Genomic DNA, 24233 nt, shown 5'->3' with positions numbered 1-24233 from the left:
GAGCGCGCCTCGGCAATCTGGGCAGGCGCCCGCCGCTGCACAACTACTTGACTTCAATCAGAGGCACGGCGGCTGTCTTCTGTCCTCGCATCAGTGAGGGGGGACGGATGCCCGGATTCCACGGGCCTTCGAAGAAGTGTCGCCGCACGCCGGAATAGCAATGAGTGTGCTCCAGCGGCCTCCAAGAGGGCTCCCAGCCGCGCGGGCGGCGAACAGGGTGAGGCCGCGAGCAGACCCTCCAGAGCAGATGCCAAGAGGCAGATCTACAGAACATAAATAATGCAGCGGGGGGAGCTCGGCGCACAGGGAAGGCAACTGGGAGCGGACGTGGACGGTGGGAGGAATGCCACAGAGAACACTGGCATCCCTGTGGCTCGGGTGGTGTTCCCAGGAAGAAGTGAGTCTGAGGGCAGCTGCTCACTGCCCACCAGCTCTGCTCGTGGGAGGCCCTGCAGACCCACGTGGGCATGAGGCTCTTCCCTGCAAGCGGCGCCCATGTCATGGCTGGAAGACTCCCCACTCCCGCCCGCGTCTCCCCACTGCTCCCCTCAGGCCGTGGCACGAAAACCCAGGGCTGGACCTTGGGAACCAGGCGTTGCTCAGAGTGTCTCAGCAGAGGTGGCCGCTGCCCAAGAGCCTCGGCGCACACACCAGTGTTCTCGCTCCTAAGCCGGACAACCACAGACAAGTCAGGGTCTCTCTGAGCCTCAGTTTAACTTCCGTGACACGGCAGAATGGCCGTCCCGCAGGAACACCTGCCGCATATGGACAGCTTGTGTCCCGGGTACGTGTGGCTCAGCTCACCCTTCCTTCTGTCAGGACAGCCTGCGATGTGGCCCGGAGCCTCTGTCTGGGTGTCCCCGGGAGGTGAATGCACTAGCACACAGGCGAGCACAGGAGGGGATGCACAGGAAAGCCCCCCGTGCCTGGAGCGTGGACCACTCAGTAAATGCCAGCAAATGTCATGCTGCCTGCTGATTTAGCCGAATGCATGTACTGTTCCCCAGCCAGGGACTAGCTTGATGAGACGTCATGAATTCACCCCAAACCAGACTCCCCGCCTTCCCTTTGCACAGAGGTGTCCCCCTCACCGGGGTCTCTTGGCTCTCTGCTCTCCTGGTCCCCAACAGCGAGGACAAGAGGCACTGGATGCTGCCTACAGGGCCCCTCCTGAGCCCCACCCCACTCACTGGCCCAGAGGGCCACCTGCTAAGGGGGCGGGGCTGGGACCAGCCTCCACAATCAGAGAACGCGGTCTCATTCTAATCCCGTGAAGCGAACCCTTCCTTCACACCCTCCCACCTCCCGGTCCGGAGGGCCCCAGGGCCCGCCCATCCCCCACCAGTGGTGCACCCACGCGCACGCACACACACAGCACCCCGGCCAGCAGCAAGGGGCAGCAGGTCAACAGGCCTCCTACTTGGGAGAGCACAGCTGAATCACTGGCCCCACCTCTGAGCTCATGAACAATTTAATACTACCTAATGGGCCCAGGTATTCAAGATGAATGCAAACTGCTCAAAATAAATGTTCCTAAAAACAAGTTATCACATTAAAAGCATCCCAGTCTAACTCCAGATTTGGCCCCCAGGGCATTTGAGACTCTAAATGAGGACTCCGAGTGTGCTTGCAAAGGCTCACGGTAACAAAATGACATGCGGCCTGCTGGGACACCGTTCTGGGGTCAAGGGGACCCAGGGGGCCCTGGGGAGAGCCCACTGCTGCATGAGGAGGGCCCCGCCTGCTCTGTGTTTCCAGTTCATGCTCATCGAAGCCATGGAACCAAGCGCTGTGTGCTGCACGTTGGCCCTCAGAAGAACAGCTCCGCCTGTGGCCACGGTAGCCCCAGACCATGTGTAAGCTGAAGCCTGGGTGTGTGCAGTCCCAGGCAGCCCGGACGGAAGTGCAGAAGCAAGCCTCATTCTGGAACACACTCCTCCCCTTCTCTCCCAACACAGAGCAAGAGAAGGATCGGGACTAGGAGGAAAAGCAAGAGGCACGGGGGCCAGGAAATCAACCGTACCACCTCCTCCGTTGGCCAGAGGCCATCCAGTGTCCCCGCCCTGTGCTCACCAGGCCCCTCCTGCATCAGAGGGGTGTGGACCAAGAAAGAATTCACTGAAAACTTAAGCAAGCAGGCATTTACTTGGGTTATCAGAACTGTGATTCATGTAGAACCTGGCCCATGCCCCAAAGAGGACGAGGGTGCGGGGTCATAAAGGCGAGGGGTCACAGTGTCCCCCTTATGTGTCCTCCACACAAAACAGACTGAAACTAGGTTACCTGGGATTAGTGGGGTCGATAGGCAACTGAGGGACCGATGCTGTTACACAGGACTGGCTCCTCTGGAAGTGTAAACCACGGACGATCTGGTCGCCATGGCAAGGACAGAGTCCAGGCCCACAGCCAGCAGCTGGCTGACAAGTTCAGAAAGTCCCTGTTCCTCTGATGAGGACGTGCATGAATTCCTCCTCCCTATGCCTTCCAGCCCTACTTTAGAAGAGACTCCCCTGGCTGGGCTCGCCTGGTCCATCATCAAGTGCAACCTCCTTTTCCAGGATCTGCTCCCCTGCGGCCAAGCACAGTGCCAGGCCCCTGGCATGGGCCCCTGAACACACCCGGTGAGCCTGCACGGGAGCCTCCACACTGGCAGGGGAAGGTAAGCCTCTCAGATAAAAAAGGAAATAACGCTCTGGATCCCAGCTCCCCTCAACCACACCCATAGGGAGGGTGGCTCTGGGCAGGGAGCACAGAACCGGGTCAGCATCGACGGAGGTCCGGGGGAGACGGCAGGGAAAGCTAAGGACCACAGTCTCCAAACCTAAAATGGTTTTCAAGGCCTGAAAGAGAATGTTCTCCAAATGTATGCATCTGGAAATACGAAAAAAGTGACAAAGATTTAAAACTGGAATCATCTGAAATTACACAATAACCTAGCACCTTCCAGGATAAAATATAATTCTATGGGACTCTGCTCTAGTCTGGAAGATGCAGGCTTATAGATTACAACTGAGCAAGATCACTGGGATTTTCTGCTGAGGCCAAGATGGAACTCCTCTCCACTCCCCTCACCCCGACTCTTCTGCGACAAGCCACAGCCCGGGGGGGAGGAGAGGGCCCCCACACAGACCCCCTGCCTCCCCGCACAACTTGCACCTGACCATATCCGGGGGCAGGGGGGGCCACACACTTGCCCCGGGCCGTCCTCACCACCTCTCTCCTCGAAGGATTACCTTTCACTTCACCCCATCGATCCGGCCTCCTCTTCTTGTCACATCCCGAGCCCCTCCCCAGAGCACCTTCTTCCCATCTTAAACCCCCACGCATCTCTCCCTGACCTTAGGAACTGTCTCTGGAGCCACTCTGTATTTTGGACAGACTATGAGCACACAGAGAGCAAGGAACGTGCTCTTCTCTAGGTGCCACTCACCACCTAGAACCCTACAGGTCACAGCTGAGGTTCCAGACGAACGCACGCTACAGCCACGAATACACTCACCCGACCTCGAGAGCTTAAAAATATTCCACGGAGAAACATGGATGGATGAAGTAAAAGTGGCATAGCCAGCCACTAAATATGCACAAAACTTTGGAAATTTAACAGCAACCACCACGGAAATAAATATAGAATCAAGATCTTACCATCTATTTCTCAGTTGAATCAAGAAAAACAATGTCAGTTAAAATGCTGGGTGATGACAAGGGTGAAGAAAATATCCCTCTTGCTCCGGGCTGGTCCCAATGTATCTACAGTAGCTTGGAAACAGTGGTACCCGTTCACCCCGTAACCCACTCCTGCAAATCTGTTTTCAGGGATGATGGAGACAGAAGCAGCTTTACACACCACGCGACCCCAGCACAGTGGTGATCACATGACAAGACCGCCCACCACCGTGAGGCAGACTGTAGCGTGGCCGCCGGGCAGGGCATCCCACAACCACCTACCCGGTGGCTATAAAGACCGTGAAACACCACGATGGGACAGCGTGACGAACGCAGGGGGTGAACACGGAATGTGCCGCCGGGTCATCACGTTTAAGACGCTGCAGACGGAGTGCAACAGAAACGCTAACGCTCTTCCACAGGCGCCACTTGTGTTGGGTTGGAGATGGTGTGGGGGAGGCGTCCCCTCTCCTCTAAAGTTTCCACCACATCCTCTCCCTCCCGGGGAAATCAGAGTATGGCATTTTTGCAGCAAGTGGCGAAGGGGCCCACTAGGACCCGAACTGGGATCCACAACCAGCACCAGCCAGGGGCACGCTGGGGCGTGGCAAGCCCAGCTCACGGCCTAGAATTCAGGTCTGCCAAGGAGCTGGGAGGCTCACACATGGAAATCTCAATCCTCACACAGTGACAGGAAGCCAGGGGCCAGCCCAGGACACAGTCCTAGTAGCACAAAGCCTGGTCCCAAAGGACCCAGGAGGGAGCCGAACCCCGCCGCAGCTCTGAGTGGTCACGACAGGTACCTGGGCAGCTGGCAGCCTTCTCCTCATGGTCATTAACAAAAGGTCACAGAAAATTGGACAGGAAACCTTGAGAGTACATCCCACGCTTGGGACACACCAGGCCAAGCTCCTGAAAGCGATTCTTAGGTTGACTTTTGCTTTTTGAATTTCTTCCAGAGCACGTAAAAAGGAAGGTAATTACCGGAGATGCTGGACCTCAAAAGAAGAGTCTATAAATCCAGAACACACGTGGACAAGACGGGCACCCCTACACGGACAGCTCTGACAGCAGGAGCTCTCTGCACCCCAGCACAGGGTGTCCCCACCCGCGACTGCTTCTTAATAAGGACCAGCAGGTGCCACCCCCGCACTGGAGGCACTAAACTGCCCCCATCCCACCCCATCCAGGGCATTCCTAGGTTGGGGGTACAGACCACAATTTTAGTCCCGTGTCCCCGTGCATGTGAGGGGTGCTGCAGGGGCATGGAGTCAGGACACAAGCCAGAAGAGAGAGGCAGGGGTGGAGGGAGGTGTCCCAGTGCCTGCCTCTGCCTGCCCCCATCATGAATGTCCACCATGCCAAGTCTACCAGCACTTTGCTCTTTACACTTTGCCCTCTGCCTGGTAAGGAGGACTCTGTAACCAAGGGCACAGCCACTGAGGCACGACCTCAGCAAGAGGCAGAGTAACCGGACGTGCTTGGGAACAAGTCCAGGCCCAGGCCCCTCGCTGGTCCCACTGTAGGACGCCCACCTTGGTAGCACAGAAGGGCCAGGTCCTTATCTGTGCCGTAACTGAGGGCCAGCAGAGAGCCAACACCACCCCCGCCCCCCAAGATCATGACGACATCTGTCCTTGTCCGGGGCAATACTGCTCCGGTCTAGGCTGACCTCAGGAAGTGCTCACTAATAAAACGGGCTTCCCTGTGCACCTACCCTCGGGGAGACAGCCCCCAGACGAACCATTCCTGTCAGGGCAGCTTGGGAGAGACTCCGTGGGGACCTCCTCTCACTGTTTTCTTGTTCTTTCTTTCTTCCTTTGGGCTGACAACAGTCCTTTCGTATAAGGGACCAATGAACGAGTCCTTCCTTCTGCCTTCAACCCACTTCCACGGAGGAAGTCCAGCTAGCACCCCACCACCTGGTGAATGCCACCGTGGCCACCAGGCTGGAACGAAGCCCAGGGTTCTGGACAGAAGTCTTCCTGGGGGCAAGTGAGCAAAGGGAATCAGCAGATTTTGCAGTAAAGGGTGGGCAGAGCTGAGGCAAGGCATGGCCCAGGGAACCCACCCCACGACCCCGCAGAGCTGATGACCAGCCGGCGGAACAGCCTCCTCCCTCACATGCCCTTCTTCTAGAGCCCCAACTCTGAGAGAGACTGTAACGACCCAGCCAACATGATGTCCCCACTCCACATCCTACAAACAGGATGGTCTGCAAACCTCCAGCCGGCTCAGCAGACGGGCCTCCCAAGCGTCTGTCCCACAGTCCTGTGAACAGTGCCAGCACTGCGTCTCCTCACCGTCTGGCCACTCACCTCGGTCCCTGCCCTGCCTCCGGCTTTCCTCCCTCCACTCTCCCGGCCCAGCTCCCCCTGGGCCCCGGAGCCAGGCACCGTCTGCATTCGCTCCCTCGGTACCGAGCACACGCCCCGCACAAACGACCACTGCAGCCCTGGGAACGGTGACGTGCTGCGCTGGTGACGAGCATACCGTGTGTCTCTAACACATCACATTCACCGCAGAGCGGGCTGTGCACTGAGCAAGCGCAGGCCTGGCCTTGTGTGCACGTACAGAGCAGCCCCCCACCCTGCCCAGGGCTGGGGGGCCTGACCCCCGCCGTCCTCGCCAGCCACCCCAGGAGCACACGGCCCTCCCTCACGCGGCAGATGATGCCAGGTCTCCCGTGGGTGTCCTCTAACAGCCCCTGGTTTTCTTGAACCTTCTGTCCAGAGGCCTAAAGAACTTAGACAGGCTGCTTAAGGTCACACTGAAGATAAAATATTCATGAATATATCACCTCAGAGCTCAGTAAAGCCATGACGAGCCATTACCCGCGGTGTGACCTTGTGTGAGGCCTCCAGCTTTGTCACTCAGACTCCCAGCCAGAGGCTCCAGCAGCCCAGCTGTGGGGATGTGCAGACCCGGCTCAGGGCTGCGGGGCCCCGGCCACTGCTCTCTGGCTCTCTGGCTCCTCGTGAACTAGAACTTGGACAAGGCCGGGGTACCCGTGCCTATGACGGCCTAGGCTCCAGCAGGAAGACACTGATTATTAAGCCCTGTTATTTCTACCCACGTATTCTAGTTCCTCCTCCAGAGCCACAAAGACCAAGTCCGATGCCAATACCAGGCCCGGCCCCTGGACACAGGCAGCATTATGTCCCCAGGTGTCTCTCCCCAGCTTGCCTCCTCCCTCCTCACTCTTCACGGGAGGTGGGAGCACCCTCCCCGCTGGTCTGTGTGATGGATTCATGCAACAGGCATTCCTGGTCACCCCCGTGTGCATCCCAACCGGACACTCAGGAACTAAGGGGTCTGTCCCAAGGACTCCACAGCCTGCCAGGACCCAGGGGTCCATGGTCCCCCAGAAAGAAGTGACAGGACGTGCAGAGCCGGGGCAAAGATGGAGTCGCACGGTGCTCAGTGAGCCGCCATCCCCTTCGTGGCTCAGAAGGAGCTGGGGCCTCTCAGATGTCAGAGAATCTGCTGACACCTGGGGACTCTGGAGAGGACACACCACTGCTGACTTCCACGGTGTCACGCAAAGCCCCTGGTTGGTTCTCAGACTTGCGGGTCCCGGCTCTCCCAGCCCACAGCATGCACTCTGCCCCGCTGAGCCAGTTCTCACCAGGAACTGTCCCTCATCCCAGCTCCAGGCCCGAATGTCATTTTGCAATAGCTCTTTCCAGCAGTGAACGAGTGACTGTCCACAGGAGCTGCCCTGTCTGGCCTGTTGCTGGGCAGATGCACTGGACAGTCCCTCCTCACTTAACTTCCCAGAAATAAAGATTTTATCTGTTACAAATTTAGAACTCAGAGACTAAAATGTCGAGCAACTTTCTCTTCTTGCTCCAAGGACAGCTCAGAATTTTATCTACAAAAGCAGGAGATTACTGCCCGTCAGCGACTGTGTAGAAGCTGACAGGTGTCCCAAGCCCCCATCCAGAACGTCACTTGTTCCCAGGAAGCACCTGGACCAGACTGGGCCCCACACACCTGGCCAACTGTGCTCCAACAAACCAGGCCTGCAGAGGGAAGGCGTCTTCCCATTAGGGTCCAAGCCCTGAATAAGCTCTGATAAAACCCAACCTGATTGAAATATGAATGAAAGTCTTAGAGTTGGTAAGGACATTCTAGATACTTCTTTAAATACTACTTCTAAATCCCCAGGACACTGACTTTATTGCCACTCTGAAAGAGTGGAGACCTCCCTGCAAAGTTATCAGCAGTGAGCACAGTCTTGCTGAATATTCTCATTTCTAAATCCTTGCCCAGCTGACAGTGATCTATGCCTGCTCCCGTAGGAGGGCAGACATGAAAAGCTTACGACCTCAAATCTTAATGGGCTTATGAAAAAGTATGTTGTAAGGAGACCTGCTTCTCCAGTTTTATTAGATTAACCCAATCCATCAGCTTCAACACCACCTGATTCACGGCGAATAGGCGCTGTGGCACCCTGAGGGTTCGGGAGCGCCGCATGGCTGTCACCTGCCCCCCGAGCAGAGCTCCCACAGGCGCCGCACTGAGAGGGTGCTCTCCACCCCACCCAGGGTGGCCAGTGACATTCCTGCAGTTACAGCGCAGCCAGCAGGGGAGCTGGGAGAAGAGATCCAGAAGGACCCCTGGGACAAAGGATGGAAGCCGTGGGGGCAACCCGGGGCAGGATTTACATTCGGCACCAATCACTAAGGCAGGCAGAACCTGCATAAGCCCGCATAAGCGCAGAGCCCGCACCAGCCCTCACACACCTGGCCCTCTGCCGGCCCCCCAGGGAACCAACCGCTCAGTTGGGCCACCCCGCCCACCCACCAGCTCCTCCCTCTGGGCCTCTGGGCTTCACTAATCCAGCCTACCACCCCGTGGGAGCAAGCTCGGGGGCCCACGAGGACGACTGACAAGATCTGTGTGCCAGGCCAGCACCCCCAACTCAGGACTTCCCGCAGGGGGGAAGGATCCAGCATCTTCTCGCCAGCTCCACAGCGACTATTTGTGACCAAGCCATGGCTGTCCCCTGCCTGGAGCGTGGCAACAGCCTCGGAGCCCTTCCTCTACATGCCAGGTCCTCACAGGCGAGCCACGGCAACAGGCCCCCGTCACAGGCAGGCCTGGATGACTGACTGGCCATGGTAGCCAGCAGCAAGCTCTTGTACAGGCAGGAACCCCAAACCTGTAGAAGCTAGGTCACCCTCTGGAAATACAGCTGGGAGACCCAGCCTGGTAGATGAGACCGTGGACCTGGACCTGCCCCCCACCAGCCAGGCCACCCACTGCCCATGGCCCCCGCTCTGCCCCGGCACCCAAATACACTGATGCAGCCATGCCCACCACACCTCCCACAGAGCAGGCTCTGCCCACCTGCCTCTTCAGCCTCCAAACTCACTCTTCCTTCAGGCCAAACCACACTCCTTCTCTCGGCAAGCACTTCCTGGCATCTGGCTCTGGCCCAGGGCTGTCCTCAGCTCAAGGTCCCGCTGAAATGTCCCCTGGGAAAGCCTCCCCAACAGCCCTGGACAGAATGAGATGCCCCAAGTCCCCTATCTCGTCACCTCGGGCGCCTCCTATAACAGCCACATGTCTACCTCCCACGCCAGGCAGTGGACGCCTCGGGGCAGGGATGCCACCTCGGGCATCTCGAGGGAGCCGAGGCGTGTGTCGGGTCCCACAGAGACCAGGGATCACGTGGTAGACGGTAGACGAGTAGGTGGACGACAGATGGATACAGGTGATCCCCAGATACATACCCTTGGCACCAGGTACAATCACACACACTGCCCGGTTACTGCAAATCCAGCGTCTTCTCGCCGGCCCCACAGTGGCCATTTGTGACCAGGCCACGGCGGCACCCTGCCTGGAGGACGGCAATGCCTCAGGTCCCTTCCTCCGCATGCCAGGTCCTGCACACCCGCTGCCCATCCGCCCCTGTTCCTGGCAGCCTTCCTCCTGCTCCATCCCGGCTGGGCCTCTTGGGACTCCTTCCCCAAGACTCTCTGCTAGAAGCTTTCGCTGCCAGGAGCATATCTCCTTCGGGGACCCGCCATGGCCTCCCTGCCCACTGGCTGGGCAGCCCCGGGGGCCACACGTCCCAGTGTACCTTCTTCCGCAGAGATGTGCGGGAACGGCCAGGCTCTCTCGCTGGCATGTGGGCTCTTTGAGGTCAGGGCCCCCGTCCTCCACTGCTGTGCCCCCAGGGCTGAGACCAGGCCCAGGCCCAGAACAGGCGCTCAGCAAACATGCCCCGACTGAACCATCAGGCTCTTCCCCAGAGGTGCGGACAAGTCCTCTGAAACACAGGGAGGCCCCGCCGCTCATGACCTCTGACGCACCCTCTCCAGGGACAGCAAAGGTGGCACCGGCCAAGTAGCAGGAAAGTGAAAAAACAGGAGAGATTTCACCTAAAATGCTGCAAAAGGACCAGGTGCCATGAGGCTATGCTCCCCACAGCAAACTTGGCTGTTTCCCGATCAGAACGACCTCAGGCGATGTATCTGGGAGCATCCAGGGGTCTGTGGCAGCCCCTGCTCAGCAGTGGACACGCAGGGGTCCTGACTCCCACCCGCTGCCCCGGCCGGCACCCCCAGGGCCTGTGCAACGTGGGGCTGTGCCTCAGAAAGGGCACAGCCAGCCCACGGAACCCCAGAGGAGCTGTGCGCACCGCAGCTCTACTGCAGGGCTCAGGGAACACCGTGAGCCAGCCAGCGTCCCTCCCGCTGCCCGGAGAGACACAGGCCCGGCCCATTCTCACCGCGGTCTGATGCGGGGCACGGAGCCCCAGCATGTCCGCAGGAAGCAGGTGCATCAATGACGTGGCGCAAGGGAGGGGAGTAGGGCGTTAGCCAAGTCCTGAGGCTCTGCGATGCCCAGGCCTCCGCATGACTGATGAGCCCTACACTGGGGACGGCTGCCGGTCCGAGACTGGAAACACTGCACCAGATCCCCACATGGTCCCGCAACACAAGCTTCAGGAAATGCCCTGCCCCGGGCTCCAAGGACAACACTGAGCTAGGGTGGAGAGGCCATGCGGCCAGAGTCCGGAAGGCCACAGAGACGTCTGCTCCACAGGGATCCTTTCCTGGAAGGACCCAGCTCCATTTGGCTGCAGGTGGACCATTCAGCGCTTTACTGGCACAGCAACACCCTAGGGACAGGCGGCCCTCACGCCGCTTCCCCGAACACGTGTGTACCAGGGGCCTGGGGCCACCGGCCTTGCGCACCAACAGTCAGCTCTGAGCATCCGGGCACAGCGGCCCTGCCTCAGGAGGTCACGACCTAAGACAGACGGCGTGCAAATGACCAGATCCAAAGGTGAGCTCAGCAGTCCATCTCCCGTGATTTACCGCCAGGCCCGTGGAGAGTGTGACTGAAGACACTCTTTGGGGTATGGAGAGTAGAAGTGTCCTCGTTAGAATTCAGGTGGCCTTTGGATAACACGAAGAAGGAATTTAATAAATGCCTTAAGCCACATGAAGTCATCTTGCAATACTCACCCGGCAGCAGGAAATTTTTTCCTTTTCTTAAAACAAAATCACCAGGTTGTAGGAAGCGTAAGGCCTCCAAGGGCTCCGTCGGCACCACCCCCATTTACCAAAGCCGTCCCTAGCCTCAGGATGGAGGACAAGAGCCCTTAGTAGAGCCCCACACGCGGGGCCCCACAAATGTCCACGAGACTCTGGGCGGTGCTGGACAAGGCAGGTGGAAGGTGGCATTCACTAGAACACACCGCCCACCCAAGGGCCAGCTCCGCAGCAGCTCATTCCGCAAGCACCAGGCAGAGCCCTGACTTTCCCCTAGGGACCCAGCTCTTCCATTTCCCTTCAGAAAGCTGTCGGTGGTGTTCATTTCAGGACACGCCCCGGCGGCACACTCACTTCTGAATCAGCCTCGCAGGACCCTGGGGAGGAAGGGACCCCAGCCCGCGGCAACGTCCCCACCACCCAGAGAGCTTTCCCCACTGCACCAATGGCAACTCCATGAGCTTGGAAATGCTCAGAACTGCCCACTGCACAACCAGCAACCAGCCCTCCATCCCCTTCCCACCCCGTCCCCCTCCCTCTCCCCTTCACAGCCACACTACTCAGAAGATGGGGGTCACCTCAACGCAAGCTGAGGTCAGCCCACCCCACCCAAAGTGCACCTGTCTACAGCCATCAACGGCCAGGGCACTGTGCCCCGGTGTACATGGGCCTTCCAAACAGAGCTGCCCGCTCCCCACCGTGACCCACTGACCCCACCCCTGCCTTCCCAGAGCTGCACCCCACATAAGGCACTCTGGAGAGGCACTCACTGTGTGGGCCAATTCAATTTAAATTTAAGTAAATTAAAATTAAAACTTCAGGTCCTCAGTCACATTTTTCAATGTCGAATAAGCCGCTATGACCACAGGCTACCCCACTGGGCACTTCCATCACCCTAGAACCTTCTACCGCATGCGCTGCTCCAGAATCCCTCCCACTGGCTCCGAGCATGCCAGGGCTTCCTCTCCTCCCTCCCTCCCCGTCGCACCCTGGCCACATCCCCCTGGCACCTTCATATACTTACACACCCACCCTGGGTCACTCCCGTGTCCTGGCCATTGTGAATAATGCTGCAATGAGCGTTGAGGGTGCATGTGCCTCTTGGGATACTGATCTCATTTCCTTGGAATAAACAAATTCACTAAAGTTGCAAGTTAAACATCAATACACAAAAATCACTTGCATTTTTCTACCCTAACAGTGAACTATAGGGAACTATCCCATGGACAAGTGCCTCGAAAAGAATAAAATACTTAGTAGATCCAACCACGGAGGTGACAGGCCTGCACACTGGCAACTGAAGCACCGAGGAACAGAACTGAGCATATGAGACAACAAACGGGAAGACGTCCTGCGCTCGCGAACCTGAGGAATTAACGGGGCAGGAGGCCCACACTACCCAAAGCCACTTGCAGACTCAGCGCAATCCCCATCAAAATTCCAGTGACATTTTTCACAGAAATGGAAAAGCAAACTTAAAATTCATATGGGACCACCAAAGACCCCGAGTAGCTAAAGCAATCCCGAGCTGGATGACGTTCTAATGCCATTTAGCGCAGAGGAATTACAGTCCAGAAACTTGGCCTCAGTCTGTGCCCTTGGGGAAACCTGTGTTCGCCAACCCCTCTGGGCCCGTCTTCTCCCCAGCAAGGTCCCTTCTGGTGGACACCCCATCACGGGGAGGCAGAGCTCACCCCAGACTGCATCTCGAGGGTTAGGAACCCCTGGTCAACAGGGTACAAGGCACATCCTCTCCCATAATCTCGGGCGGTCAAGCAGCCAGGCTCAGACACAATGGCAGCTTCTGTCCCAGGACCTGCCAGACGAGGGCCTTCCACAGGCCTCCGGACTAAAGGGCAACCACGGGAAATGGTGGGGGAAGGCAGACAACGACCTCTGTGCCCTCCCCAGGATTCTGCTGCTGCAAGGAGGGGCCCGAGGAGCAGGGGACAGTGCTTACTCCTGATGTGCCGCGCCCTCTGTCCCAAACCTTCTCTCCCTGGATGTTCATGGGGCTCTCTCCACCCCCCACTCAGGTCCCAGCTCAGACCTCGACAAAACAGCCGTCCCCAGGCCCATGGGACGTGATCCCCAAGAGATTACGGCAGCTCCCGACGCCCAGGTCATGCCCTGCACGTCACTGCCTCAGCTCCCCTGGCACCAGGAGGACTGCAGGCCCAGCCCCCTGTGGGATCTGGGCTCTTCCCCTCCACCTGGCAGGACAATCTGAGCATGCCACTTCCCCTCACTCTCCCTCATACCCGGCTCCGTGCTCCTCACTGTTTTCTCCACAGCAAACACCCCGACCTAACGAGAGCCTTGCATTTGCCAGGGGCTCATTTCTCTACACGCCTGCATCTGTCCCGCTGGGACAGAAGCGCACTCAGGGAAGAAACTTCTGCTCAGCTGGAGGCCAAGGGCCGGCATGCTGCCGTCCCCCCTCCACTGTCATCCCTCCAGGAGGAGAGGGCAGAGGGAGCAGCTCCCCAGCCGCACCTCTGTGCTGGGACCACAGTGAGGGCAGAAAACAAGCTCAGGGGTCTCTCCTGCTGGAGGTAATCTGCAACCATGCGATGGGTGAAGGGCAGGATGCCCCCTTGCCACAGCCCAGGGACAGGGAGCCAAGCGCAAAGCTGGTGGCCGAGTCCTAGAGGCCTGGCACCGGTTCCCACAGCCGAGGCTCCCCAGGAGCCACACTGCCCACTCCGGCTGTCCCGCTTAGAACGAATGTGCAACATGCCCCAGGAGCAGGGGCCATCTTCTTGAAGCACGGGCTCTTGCTGGATTGTCTGTGCTTCTTAAATGTCTGTTGTCACGCCTGTGATGATGCACCTCATTCATCTTCACGCCACAACCTAGTTGGGAGCCAGGGCCAGAGTAGCTGCTCTCCAAAACCCTTGGTGGGCACATGCCCCCAGAGGGCTTCAAGCTACCTCCGAGGGGTTAAAGAGCTTTGGAAACACCTGTAATGGCCCAGCTGGTAAACATCCCAGTTTAGGAGAGAGTAATCACCTAAATGCCATCCTGTGATTACTATGTATTTTCATTGCCAAAAGATGTAATACAATTTCATGGTTACTTGGGCCTGTAAAATAGAAATACCCCCAATTTTTAAGATACGAAAAGGTTTATGACCAGGGTACTGTCAGTTCAAGAATGAGTCCACGGTACAAATGAGTCAATTCATGACAAAATTTAATTTCAGGAAAATTAATGCAATAAAGATGCCACAACTGTGCTTCAAGTTTTAATACCTATTAGGAGTTTTAGCGAAGTGGTGCAGGACCGTGGGCACACAGATCCATTGTCTGGCTCCTCACAATGCGACTTGACTTCATACCTAATTTATCTGTAATGGGGAGAGCATTACAAGGAACTGTGTGTTTAATGAGGGGGCCAGGGTCTTCGATAGCCTAACCCATCACAAATGGAGAGCGTTCCCATGTCACGGGATATTAAGTTTGTTTCCTACATCGCTACCAAGACCCACTTAATAGCACCAGGCTGATGGCCACTTTCACCAAACAGCCCAGGGAAGGCTTTATGTCCCAGCAAATGTCAGTGGCCAGAAATTCTGTAATTGCCAAGTACTTAGAAAAGCAAAACCAAAGTGGGGGATCTGGATGCAAGCAACTGAGTCATCACAATTTCTGTAGTGAATATGATTCGAATAAGCAAGCCGCAAAAACGGAAAGCAAAGTCAAAGCACGGGGCTTCAGAACCACAAAACAGCCCCGAGCCCACGCAAGACACAAGGACCACCATCAGGAACAAAACTTCGGGTTGCTGCTCTAGCTGACTCCCATGGCCACAAGCTCAGAGGCAGACAGCGGCGGGTGCCTGGGCCGGGCCGCGCAGCAGCTAGGACTCGGATCCCACGGGAACAACGCAGGTCCAGACCAAGGGCTCCCGCAATGGAGGGAAGGGAAGGGCAGGACACGCTCTCAGGGGCCTCCTGCCTCCCACCACCACGTCCGAGGACATCCATGTGCAGGGCTCCCACACCGGAGGCCTGCCCCAAGAGGGGGACTTACGCTGCCCTACACACCAGCCGCCGCCCGGCGCTCCCTTTCCCAGCCCAGAGCCCGCAAAGGCAAAAACCCTGCCTCTCAGAGTGAAGAAGGCAGCCTCCGCAGGCCCCCACTCTCCGTCCCACGTAAGGCTCCCGCTCTCTGCGAGGGATGATGAAAAGCGGGCGTGTAAGCCCCGCGGCGCGGCCTCAGCTTCAGCAAACATCCCCGGCAACATGGAAAGGTGCTAGAATAAGCATATGGGACACTCGGGGGAACAAAGGTGGTTTGTTCCAGAAAACTCAGTCTCCAGAAGAAACGAATTTCATCAAAGTCGGTGGAGAGGAGAAAATTTCATATTGCACTGAATCTGTCAGTGGTTTTTTTAAAAAATCTTTATTATAAGTAACTCAAAACAGACAATGTGTGAGTCCTGAGTGTGAATGTTTCTGGCAGCTGCGGCGCAGACGTGCGCCGAGTTACAAGAACCCCCCACCGCGCCCCTAGGGCCCCGACAAAATGTAAATTGCTCGTGAGCCCTGGGGACACTGGCATCACACGGTCGGAATGAAATTCAACTACAAACAGAACGACAGGAAGTTCTCCTTCCCGGTGTTCCGTCTACCCCGCTGACAAGAACACCAGAGAAGACCCTCCCCTGGGCGGCCGCCGAGCCGGCAGAAAGCCAGCGGGCCCGGGCCGGGCGCGGCAGGAGGCCGCGGGGGCTGTGGAGACAGCTCACCTGGTACGTGTCCCACAGGCGGACGGTGCAGTGGAGGGGCACTTCCCGCATCAGCAGGTTGTTCATCCAGCGGAAGGCGAACTGCAGGTACCTCACCTCGTGCTGGTCCAGGTGCCGGTGGACTTGCTCTGTGCGAGACAAACACAGGCCCCATGGCTGTGAGGGAGAGCCCCCAGGGTTCTGCCTGGAACCACCCACTCCAACCACCAGACGCCCAAGCAACATCCCCAGGGAGCGAAGAAGTCACCTCCATTAAAAGAGTTCAGACTGACTCTTCCTCTGGAAAGGGAGCGGCAGTGGTGGCCGTGATGGGAACAGTGGCAAGGGTGGCCCCCCAGGTCATGTGTGCGCCCCGCCCCCGGTAAGAGGGGCAGGACCACTCCTGCCTCTCGGGTGAGAAACTGGTCTGCGAGGCCAGCGGATGCTCTGGGACACGCAGTGAGCGCTCTCCCGCCCCGGGCAAGTCCACCAGGCACAGGCTGCAGTTCCAGGAGGGGCTCGGACAGAGAGAGGGAGAGCTCACCAGCTCCCAAAACGACCTCAGGCTCGTCTGGGGACAATTCTCCACCTGCTCCCGGACCCAGCCAGTGAGCGGGCGAGTGGGACACAGCCCTGGGCCCTAGGCTGGGTACCTCTGGATTCCAGTTTTGGGGCTGGCCTCCAGAGAGGAGAGCTGACCCTTCAGAAGAACCATCATTTCCCTGACGCTCAATCTCCCACTGGCCACGAGCGGCTCCTCCCCATCCCACTGCAACATGCTCCACAGCTGAGGTCCCCTGTGCTCCCGGCCCAGACCTCTCTGCTGGGTGCTCAGCAACCTGGGGGGCAGGTTCCAGAGCTCCATGAAGCTCCACAGTCCATAAATCCTGGAGGTGCCTCTGCAGGAAGCAAAGATTCTGGGGATCGTGGTGACCCTGCTGCTTCCTAGCATTCTGCCCTGTGAAGACCCACTCCGTGCTGTGTCCTAAGACAAGCAAGTACTGCTGAACAGGTCCCGACTTGGAACCAGAACCTTCCCATGCTGTGTTGAATCAGGGTCCACCAAGCACTGCTAAAAGCACTCTTTCCACACACTCCTTTCTGTGAGGTCCTGAGTTACATGCAAGTTCCTTCTCTCTGGGGCTTACCTTCCCCTGTGACCAGCCCTGAGAGCCCTGAGAAGTGACCCTGAAAAAAGCCTACAGGTTTTCCAGGTCTCCCAAAGAAAGTTCTAGAACTAGCAAATAAGTAAGCATGTTTTGTTGCTTACTGGTTTGTTTTTACTCATGTTCCTGGTAACGTGAAGTACTGCAGAGACAAGGCTCTCCTCACTACCAAGCACAGAGGAGGGGGGTGCGAGGGGCGGGAGGACCCTGTCCTGAGACCCGCTGCACCTTCCAGTCACTCTGGCTTACAGTCAGCCTGGCGGGGTGCTCTCGTCCACAGGAGGAAGGCGGGTCACAGAAAAGCTCTGTGGACAGCTCTGGCTCCGGACAACTCTGGCCCCCATGACTGGAGCCAGTTCCTCCACTGGCTCTGCTACGACACCCCACCCCAAGCCACTGCTGCCCGCGGCTGAGCATGACAAACACGCCTGGGCACCCTCGACGTGGCAGGCGGGGCAGGACACACGCAGGCCGGGTGTGGGGGAACAGCTGGGCCACGTGGTGCGGCAGACCTGGCAACACACTGTAAGGTCAATCACAACAAGACAGTGGCTAATGACACGGGGCTGAGAAGCAGCACACAGGCTCACCTCTGAGCCCCTGCAGGCAGCTGGGGGTGAGATGCCAGAGAGGAAGCCAGTGGGACGAGCCAGTGGGAAGACCCCAAACGCCCCAAGGCCCACCATGTGCGGCCTCCTCAGGGACAAACGTAGGGACCGAGGGCTCCGGACGCAGCACAGGGCAGGCTTGGGCCCAGGGGGCCAAGGCCAGGAAGCAGGCAGAGAGGGAAGGCCTGGCAGTAGGGGCTCCTCTGGCTGGTATCTGCTCCCCGGGGTATTCAGCTCCTATGGGCAGGGGCCCCTCTCCCCAGAGGGGCAATTCACATGCCAGCGGAGGGGGGCTTGTTCTGTTTTTGCTTGACTGAGGGATTCTGGCCCAAGCCCGTGCGGGCTTGAAGGAAGACTCGTGCACTTCTGCAGGTTACCCATCCCTCTTGTCCTCCCTGGGAAAGCCTGAGGAGAACATTTCTGTGCACAAGGGGCTGGAGTGGAGCGTGAGCCAGGGAGCCATGTTCCAGCAAGGCTGGAGTCAGCTGGAAGCAAACGGAGTCACAGTAGGCAGTAAGAACAGATCCCCCTCAGAAATCTGAAAGCTATTCTTATAGTAAAACCAAATAAATAAGCATTATCAAGTCAATCATCATCATTAATTTTTAGGATAAAACCTAAGTTTTCAACAAAATGTCTTCTTTGCACTGGGCCCCTTCGAGCTCCATCTTCCGCGCCCCCCGGCCCGCAGACTAGGGCCCGTCCCCCTGTCCTGGGGCGCTGGGTAAACACAGGTGAGAGGCCCTTGAGGAGCTCAGGCCTGAGCAACGGCCAGGGCCCGGGGGAGCACAGGGCCAGCTCAGAGGCAGGCCAGCCTGACAGCAGGGAGCCGCGGGGGATGTGACCGCAGTGGTCCCCACACGGGGCTGGGCAGCACCCTCATCTCAAGGGCTTAAGAACACAGGTTCTCAGGCTCATCTCGACTTTCTCCATCAAAATCTTTCAGGTGGGGTCTGAGAATCTGTGTTTAGTCAGCTCCCCGGAAGATTGTGATGTGCTGGGAACCCCTCCCAGGGGCCCTGCGAGACAGAGGGCAACAGGACTCCAGCCTCTCACACAGGGTCCCCATTCCAGAAGTTCTGCACACGGGGCAGGGTGGGGCCACACTGTGGTCTATCTAACCGTGTTCTTCTAATCAACTTATGTTTTATTAAATACAATTATTTTTTATTAAACTTAATTTCACTACCAAAGAGAAGTTCCCACTTGCTCTAGTGGAGCATAAAGAGGCCAGGAGTCCATCAACGGCATGGCGCTAGGTGGGGGCTCCCCAGCAGCAGTCCCCAGCAGAACTGAGACACACAGCTTTGCACAGACAAGAGCCCCCAGGCAGGAGGGGGCAATCCTCTCCCTGTGACGCTGGCCCAACATCTTGGGAGCACTTAATGCCTCCAGAGGTTCCACTCAAGATGTTGTGAGGGTCCCATAAATGGCCCACAGTCTGAGAAAACTGGAATATGCTAGGAATGCATCTCATCCTCAGCCCTGAGTCCCCCAACACGTCCCACGGGTGTCACCCGCCGGTGGCACTGAGTGCCAGACGGCACCCCGTCCATACCCAACCACCCGGTGTCGCTGACACTCCAGCCTCCGCCCCCCCCCCCCCCGGGCCTCCCTGTCCCTTCCAGGGCAGAGCTAGTCACGTGCCAAACACCTGGAGAGTTCCCTAAACTCCCTGTGCCGTCAGCCTGCCCCTCTTCTTGCTGCTAAACACCTCGAGTCCAGCCTTTCTCCCAGCGTCCTGGGCTTCACCCCGGGGCAGGTACTGTGGGCAAGTCAACTCTGTACGTCCTGTCCAGACACCAGGTGTCTCGCAAGTGTCTGTCAGATGATGAGTGAGGGAAGGAGCGCGTGAACGCACGGAGAAAACGGGTGGCCAGCACCAGGAACGAGCAAAGCCCCAAATCCCCAGTCTTCCTTCCCTGCTTCTGTCCCCCACAGTGCAATACAGAGGAGCGGTCTCAGCAATGTGATGGGACACTGTGTTGTCTGTAGGAACTGAAGAATGATTTCTAGCCTGCAATTATCAGCAGCTACAAAACTAAGCCTCTGGAGAGTTCCCCTGAGTGGCCCTCCATCCAGGCCTGACCTTTGCCCGCAGCTCAAGGGCAGAAGCCCCACCAGCAGGCAGTCAGCCTCCGGCCCGGCCCAGGGCACTGACTTGAGCGCTCTGCTTAGCGTGAAATTCGAACAAGAGAACACTTGAAAACAGACACTTTAGAAAATTTCTGATTTTACTGAAAAAAACCTCCCTCACACAGGAAAAGTAGGGTAACTTCCCTGCGTTGGCAGCTTGGGGAAGAACAGGCTGGAACACGGGCGACAGCTGGGCAGACAGGACCACTGCCTGAAAACAGCCCAGGAAGGAGGCAGGCCAGCACAGGGGCGGCTCCCGGGACAGGAGGCTGGCCCCGGCTGGAGGCCCTTGGTCCTGCTGGTCACCCCAGCCCACCGCTCTACAGGGCCAGGTCAGCCATGCCAGCGCCTCGCCCACTGGCGCAAGCAGACCCCAGGGCTGCAGCAGATCAGCAGCCTGGAGCCTCCCACGGCACAGCAGCCAGCCCATCCGCCCCAGTCCAGTCACCCTGTGGGCCTGGCACAGGCCAAGCCCCATCAACGACAGCAGCGGGTGGGTCACATTTTAACCGTCGGGAAGGAAATGCTGACTCCGAGTTTACTAATGTGGATTCAAGCTACGTTTTCCACTGCTTCCCATCCTCTGCTCCTGCCCAGTAACACCATGGATTGTTAGCTGAGGGACCAGCAAGCCCAGGGCACTGATGAGGAGCTGTCATCCAGGCTCTCCCTGGGGTACCACCAGCGGGGTCTTCCCCTGGACCCCGGCCTCCTGCGGGACGGGGGACGTTGTCTGGGCCCACAGGCAGACACAGAGCCCAGCCCGGCATGGAGTCCATGCTCGGCACATCACTTGGGGAGAACAATGGCCAGAGCCGGACGCCCTCAGGACACGTGGACGAAAGCCGGGGAAGCGGGCTGCCCACACGAGTTAAGGACAGAACAGCCATGGCCTCCCCAACCAGGCCCATGCTCTGCTGTGGCGCCTCCAGGCAGCGCAGGACAAGGTCACCAGTTGACACACTGGGGAAACAGCTCTAAAAATGTGTTGGGGGGCATGAGTCACCCTTCTAATGTAAACTGGTGAGCGAACAGATTTGGAAAATTAAACGTATTTCTGGAACATCTATCACTGAAGTAACCTAAGGAAACCGTAAAAATTAAGCCTTTCTCTTCTACAGTGAGTCCCACCTGAGGCCCCAGCGGCAGGGGGCACAGGGACAGCTGAGTTCTCAGCCCCTCCCCAGGAGATGCAGACAGAGGCGGCTCCTGTCTCAGGCTTGCAGGAAGGAGCCCATCCCAGCCAGAGCGTGATGACCAGCACCCTTCCTGAAGGGGCCAGCCCTGCAGGACCCTGAGCCAGCGACACGTCCACCCTCTGCCTGGGCAGAGCGGCAGGCTGGGTCAAGTGTCCACGGATACAGGCCAGGTGGCAGGGTACTGGACACAGGACTGCCCCTCTCTGTGTCTGAAGGGACCCCACACTGCCACATGGGCGCAGGGCCTCGCCCTGTGTGTCTGGGTACCAGCCCCCAGGGCACGGCGATTGCCTTCTGCAGAGCAAGGCCCGGCCCATATGGGAAGGCATGGGCCGCGGGAACGACCAGAAACCCGACGCCCCGCTGATCCCACAAGGACACAGGCGAAGTCCTTCCAGAGCAAAGGCTCCTCATCCATCAACTATTTCAGGGAAAATTTACCAGCCCCCCACGCCCCACGCCCCACCCCCACCCCGCATACCCGGGTTGCCTGGGAGAGGACAGTACAGGGCAGACAAGACCTGCAGCCTGCCTCCAACAGCCCAGCAACTGGGAGGAGAGACAGAGAATTCAACCCTGAGTCTCACAGTCGTCTGTTTCATCAGAAGAAGCAACCCTCCGTGCCCCACGCGCCCAGCCTTCTCTGCCCCATGGGGACCTGGGAGCTCCTGAGAGGTGTGCTGAGAAGGCCAACCCCCTCCCCCGTCCCTGTGGTGGGGCTCTGAGCCCCAGACGTGAGCCAAGACGAGGCACCCCATAGCCGGGCCACCCTGGCACTCTCAGGCCCGCAGGAGCTCCTGTCCCTCACGCGGAGGTGGCTTGTCCGAAAGTTAAGTGGTGGAGAGTCACAAGGTGGGCTCACCGCCAGCCTCCCAGCCCCCCTCTGGCATGCGGGACTCCTGGCAGGGCTGCCTCCTGCTTAGAATGCACTGAAAAATGGCCAACTAAACTCGACACATTACTTTCAATTTATAGACGTCAGGGCTACAAACGTATATGTTGAAAAGCTTCATTTTTCCTATTTTATAAGTAATTGTGAGCAGATGCTCTTTCACCGATAAAGGTAATTTGGTTAGCAATAATTCTGAATTTGAAATTTTCCATTTCACTGGAAATAAGAGTGTACATATAATGAATGAGCAGGCAGATGTAATTATTGTCATCTTTCAGGTTGAAAAGACTTTTTTCACAAAGCCCTCCGTGGCGGGCTAGGGCACTGCCATCACCACAGCATCCCCAAGAAGGTGCCTGTCACATCCACACGCAGAGAGGCCACCACAATGTTGCTGGACACTTCTCAGCACTTTAAACAGCAGATCTACAGACTGAAAATTCCACTGAAAACATCTTGTCTTCTTGATTAAAAATAAAAATACGTTATGCAAACATACTGTGTCCCAGGATTTATGCTAAAGAGGAAAAAAACATGGATCCCATTGACTTGGCATAAAAAACACATACTGTTTATAGAGGGCAGACACTACTTAGATTTATTTGCCCGAAGAGGGAGCATAATTGCTCACACTTAGATACCTGACAAAGAACACCGTTCAGAACCCCTCCACAAAGCCAAGACCAGACATGAATACATCCCACTTCTTCCGGGCAAGGCGTGAATAGGCTTTGATTTGGGAGGAAGATTCAATTCTCTATCAGTTAAAGAGATAAAAAAGGAACAAAACAAGAGCCCCCTGACAGTGAACGTGGGCCTCTTTGCAGCGAGAAGCCCCTTGTCTGGGCTCACCCACCCTCCCGGTTTGGAGGAAGACAGCTGGAAAAGAGTCAGGCCCACACGGAGGCAGGGCCCAGCTGCATCCATGGGCCAGAGAACCCAGGCCTCGCTGTATCCGGGGCGCAGGGGCACGGCCATCTCCATGAAGAGAGGAGGTCTAGGGCTCCCCACTACAGACACCCACAGAGGTGCCCCGAAGGAACAGGGAGTCTGAGCTGGAAGGGGACAGGGTGGGCAGACGGGGGAAATGAGGAAATAGAGCAGAACCCAGGACCTACAATTCCACTCTCCCAGCACAGGACACTCCCCGCAAATCCCTGCAGGCAAACCGTCCTGTCAGCCCCACGCCAGGGGCAGTGAGGAGGCCATGGCCTGAGTCTGGCTGCTGGCCCGTCTTCTCCCTTGGGCAGTGGGCGAGCCTACTAAGGGTGAGCCAGACACTAAGGAAGAGGGCTCAGACCTCAGGTTTAGAGTCAGGAGAGCCTGGATTCAAATCCCAGGTCAGCTTCTGGAAAGTTCTTGTTGGCTCTCAGTGCCCTGAGGTCCTCCACTCCTGAAAAGCATGCTCCCTCACAGCACTCTCTCAGGAAAGTTCCTGGCATGGTGGCAGCCACCACCAAGAAAGGGGAGCAACTGCCCCGTGTGTGGCCGGAGGGCATGGGTGGGAAGCCAGGAAGGGCCTACCTGGGCCGGTGCTACAGCACAGGTGCGCAAGGGGGACTTGGTGAGGGAAATCTGACCCCACGCAGGCCTACCATCAATGGCAGCTGACTGTATTGCCGTGCACCATGTGCTTCCTCAGGAAACCATTTCCCTCAATAATATATGCTGTTGCATTTCAATAAGGATCTTCAGAAAAACATTTTTTACCTTGGAAATTGTAATGGAAATCAATAGGAAGTGAGATTTATTTAGACAATTTAACACCATCTTAGGAATGTACTGATGGTGTAAGGAGAGAAAACCCAACCCCCGCCCCCACCCTATATGCCAAGAACCCGGGATCCCAGCGGGTCCCACCGGACGACAGTTCCACACCTCCCTCATCCTCCAGGAGCAAGCAGGAGCACACAGAAGCTCCATGAGAACCAACGAAGCTGGCTTCCCAGAAGCGCCTCTGTAACGTCAAACACTGCAGATGTGCCATTTTGCAATGACTCTGGACCATGTTCCTGGTCAGAGAGAACGCCTTGTTCCGTAATAAAGAAGGGAGCTGGTCTCTGCCCCCTTCCTGGGAGAGAGGCTCTCAGTCCTCAGACTTCCTCAGGGCGGGCCGTCCCTGCTGTGCTAACGAGAGAGGTTCTGGTGACTGCGGAGGAGGTTCAGCAGGCTCAGGGATGGGGACTAGCTGGGACCCTCAGCTGCCAGGTGTCAGGGAGAAGAGAGGAGCTGGAGACTGAGTCCAACACAGGGCCCACGATCCAATGGTGCCCATTTGAGGGAACCTGATACACTCTGAACACCCAGACCCAGGAGAGCTTCCTGGC

General features: G+C 57.5%; 1 protein-coding gene across 1 annotated transcript in view; it reads right to left on the bottom strand.

Annotated features, from left to right (window-relative positions):
• Positions 1-24233, bottom strand: part of TBC1D22A (TBC1 domain family member 22A) — a 346524-nt gene that overhangs the window by 84258 nt on the left and 238033 nt on the right. The window contains exon 11 of the mRNA XM_028115313.2: positions 15927-16054. Within this exon, the coding sequence (XP_027971114.2) occupies positions 15927-16054 (128 nt within the window). The remainder of the gene's footprint in view (positions 1-15926; positions 16055-24233) is intronic.

This window comes from Eumetopias jubatus, unplaced genomic scaffold (genome assembly GCF_037043125.1).
Source record: "Eumetopias jubatus isolate StellerSeaLion01/CBP00866 unplaced genomic scaffold, mEumJub1_p1.0 scaffold_8, whole genome shotgun sequence".
NCBI classification, from domain to species: domain Eukaryota; kingdom Metazoa; phylum Chordata; class Mammalia; order Carnivora; family Otariidae; genus Eumetopias; species Eumetopias jubatus.
Note: the sequence above shows the minus strand (reverse complement) of the source record. Positions and strands in the feature narration are given on the sequence as shown.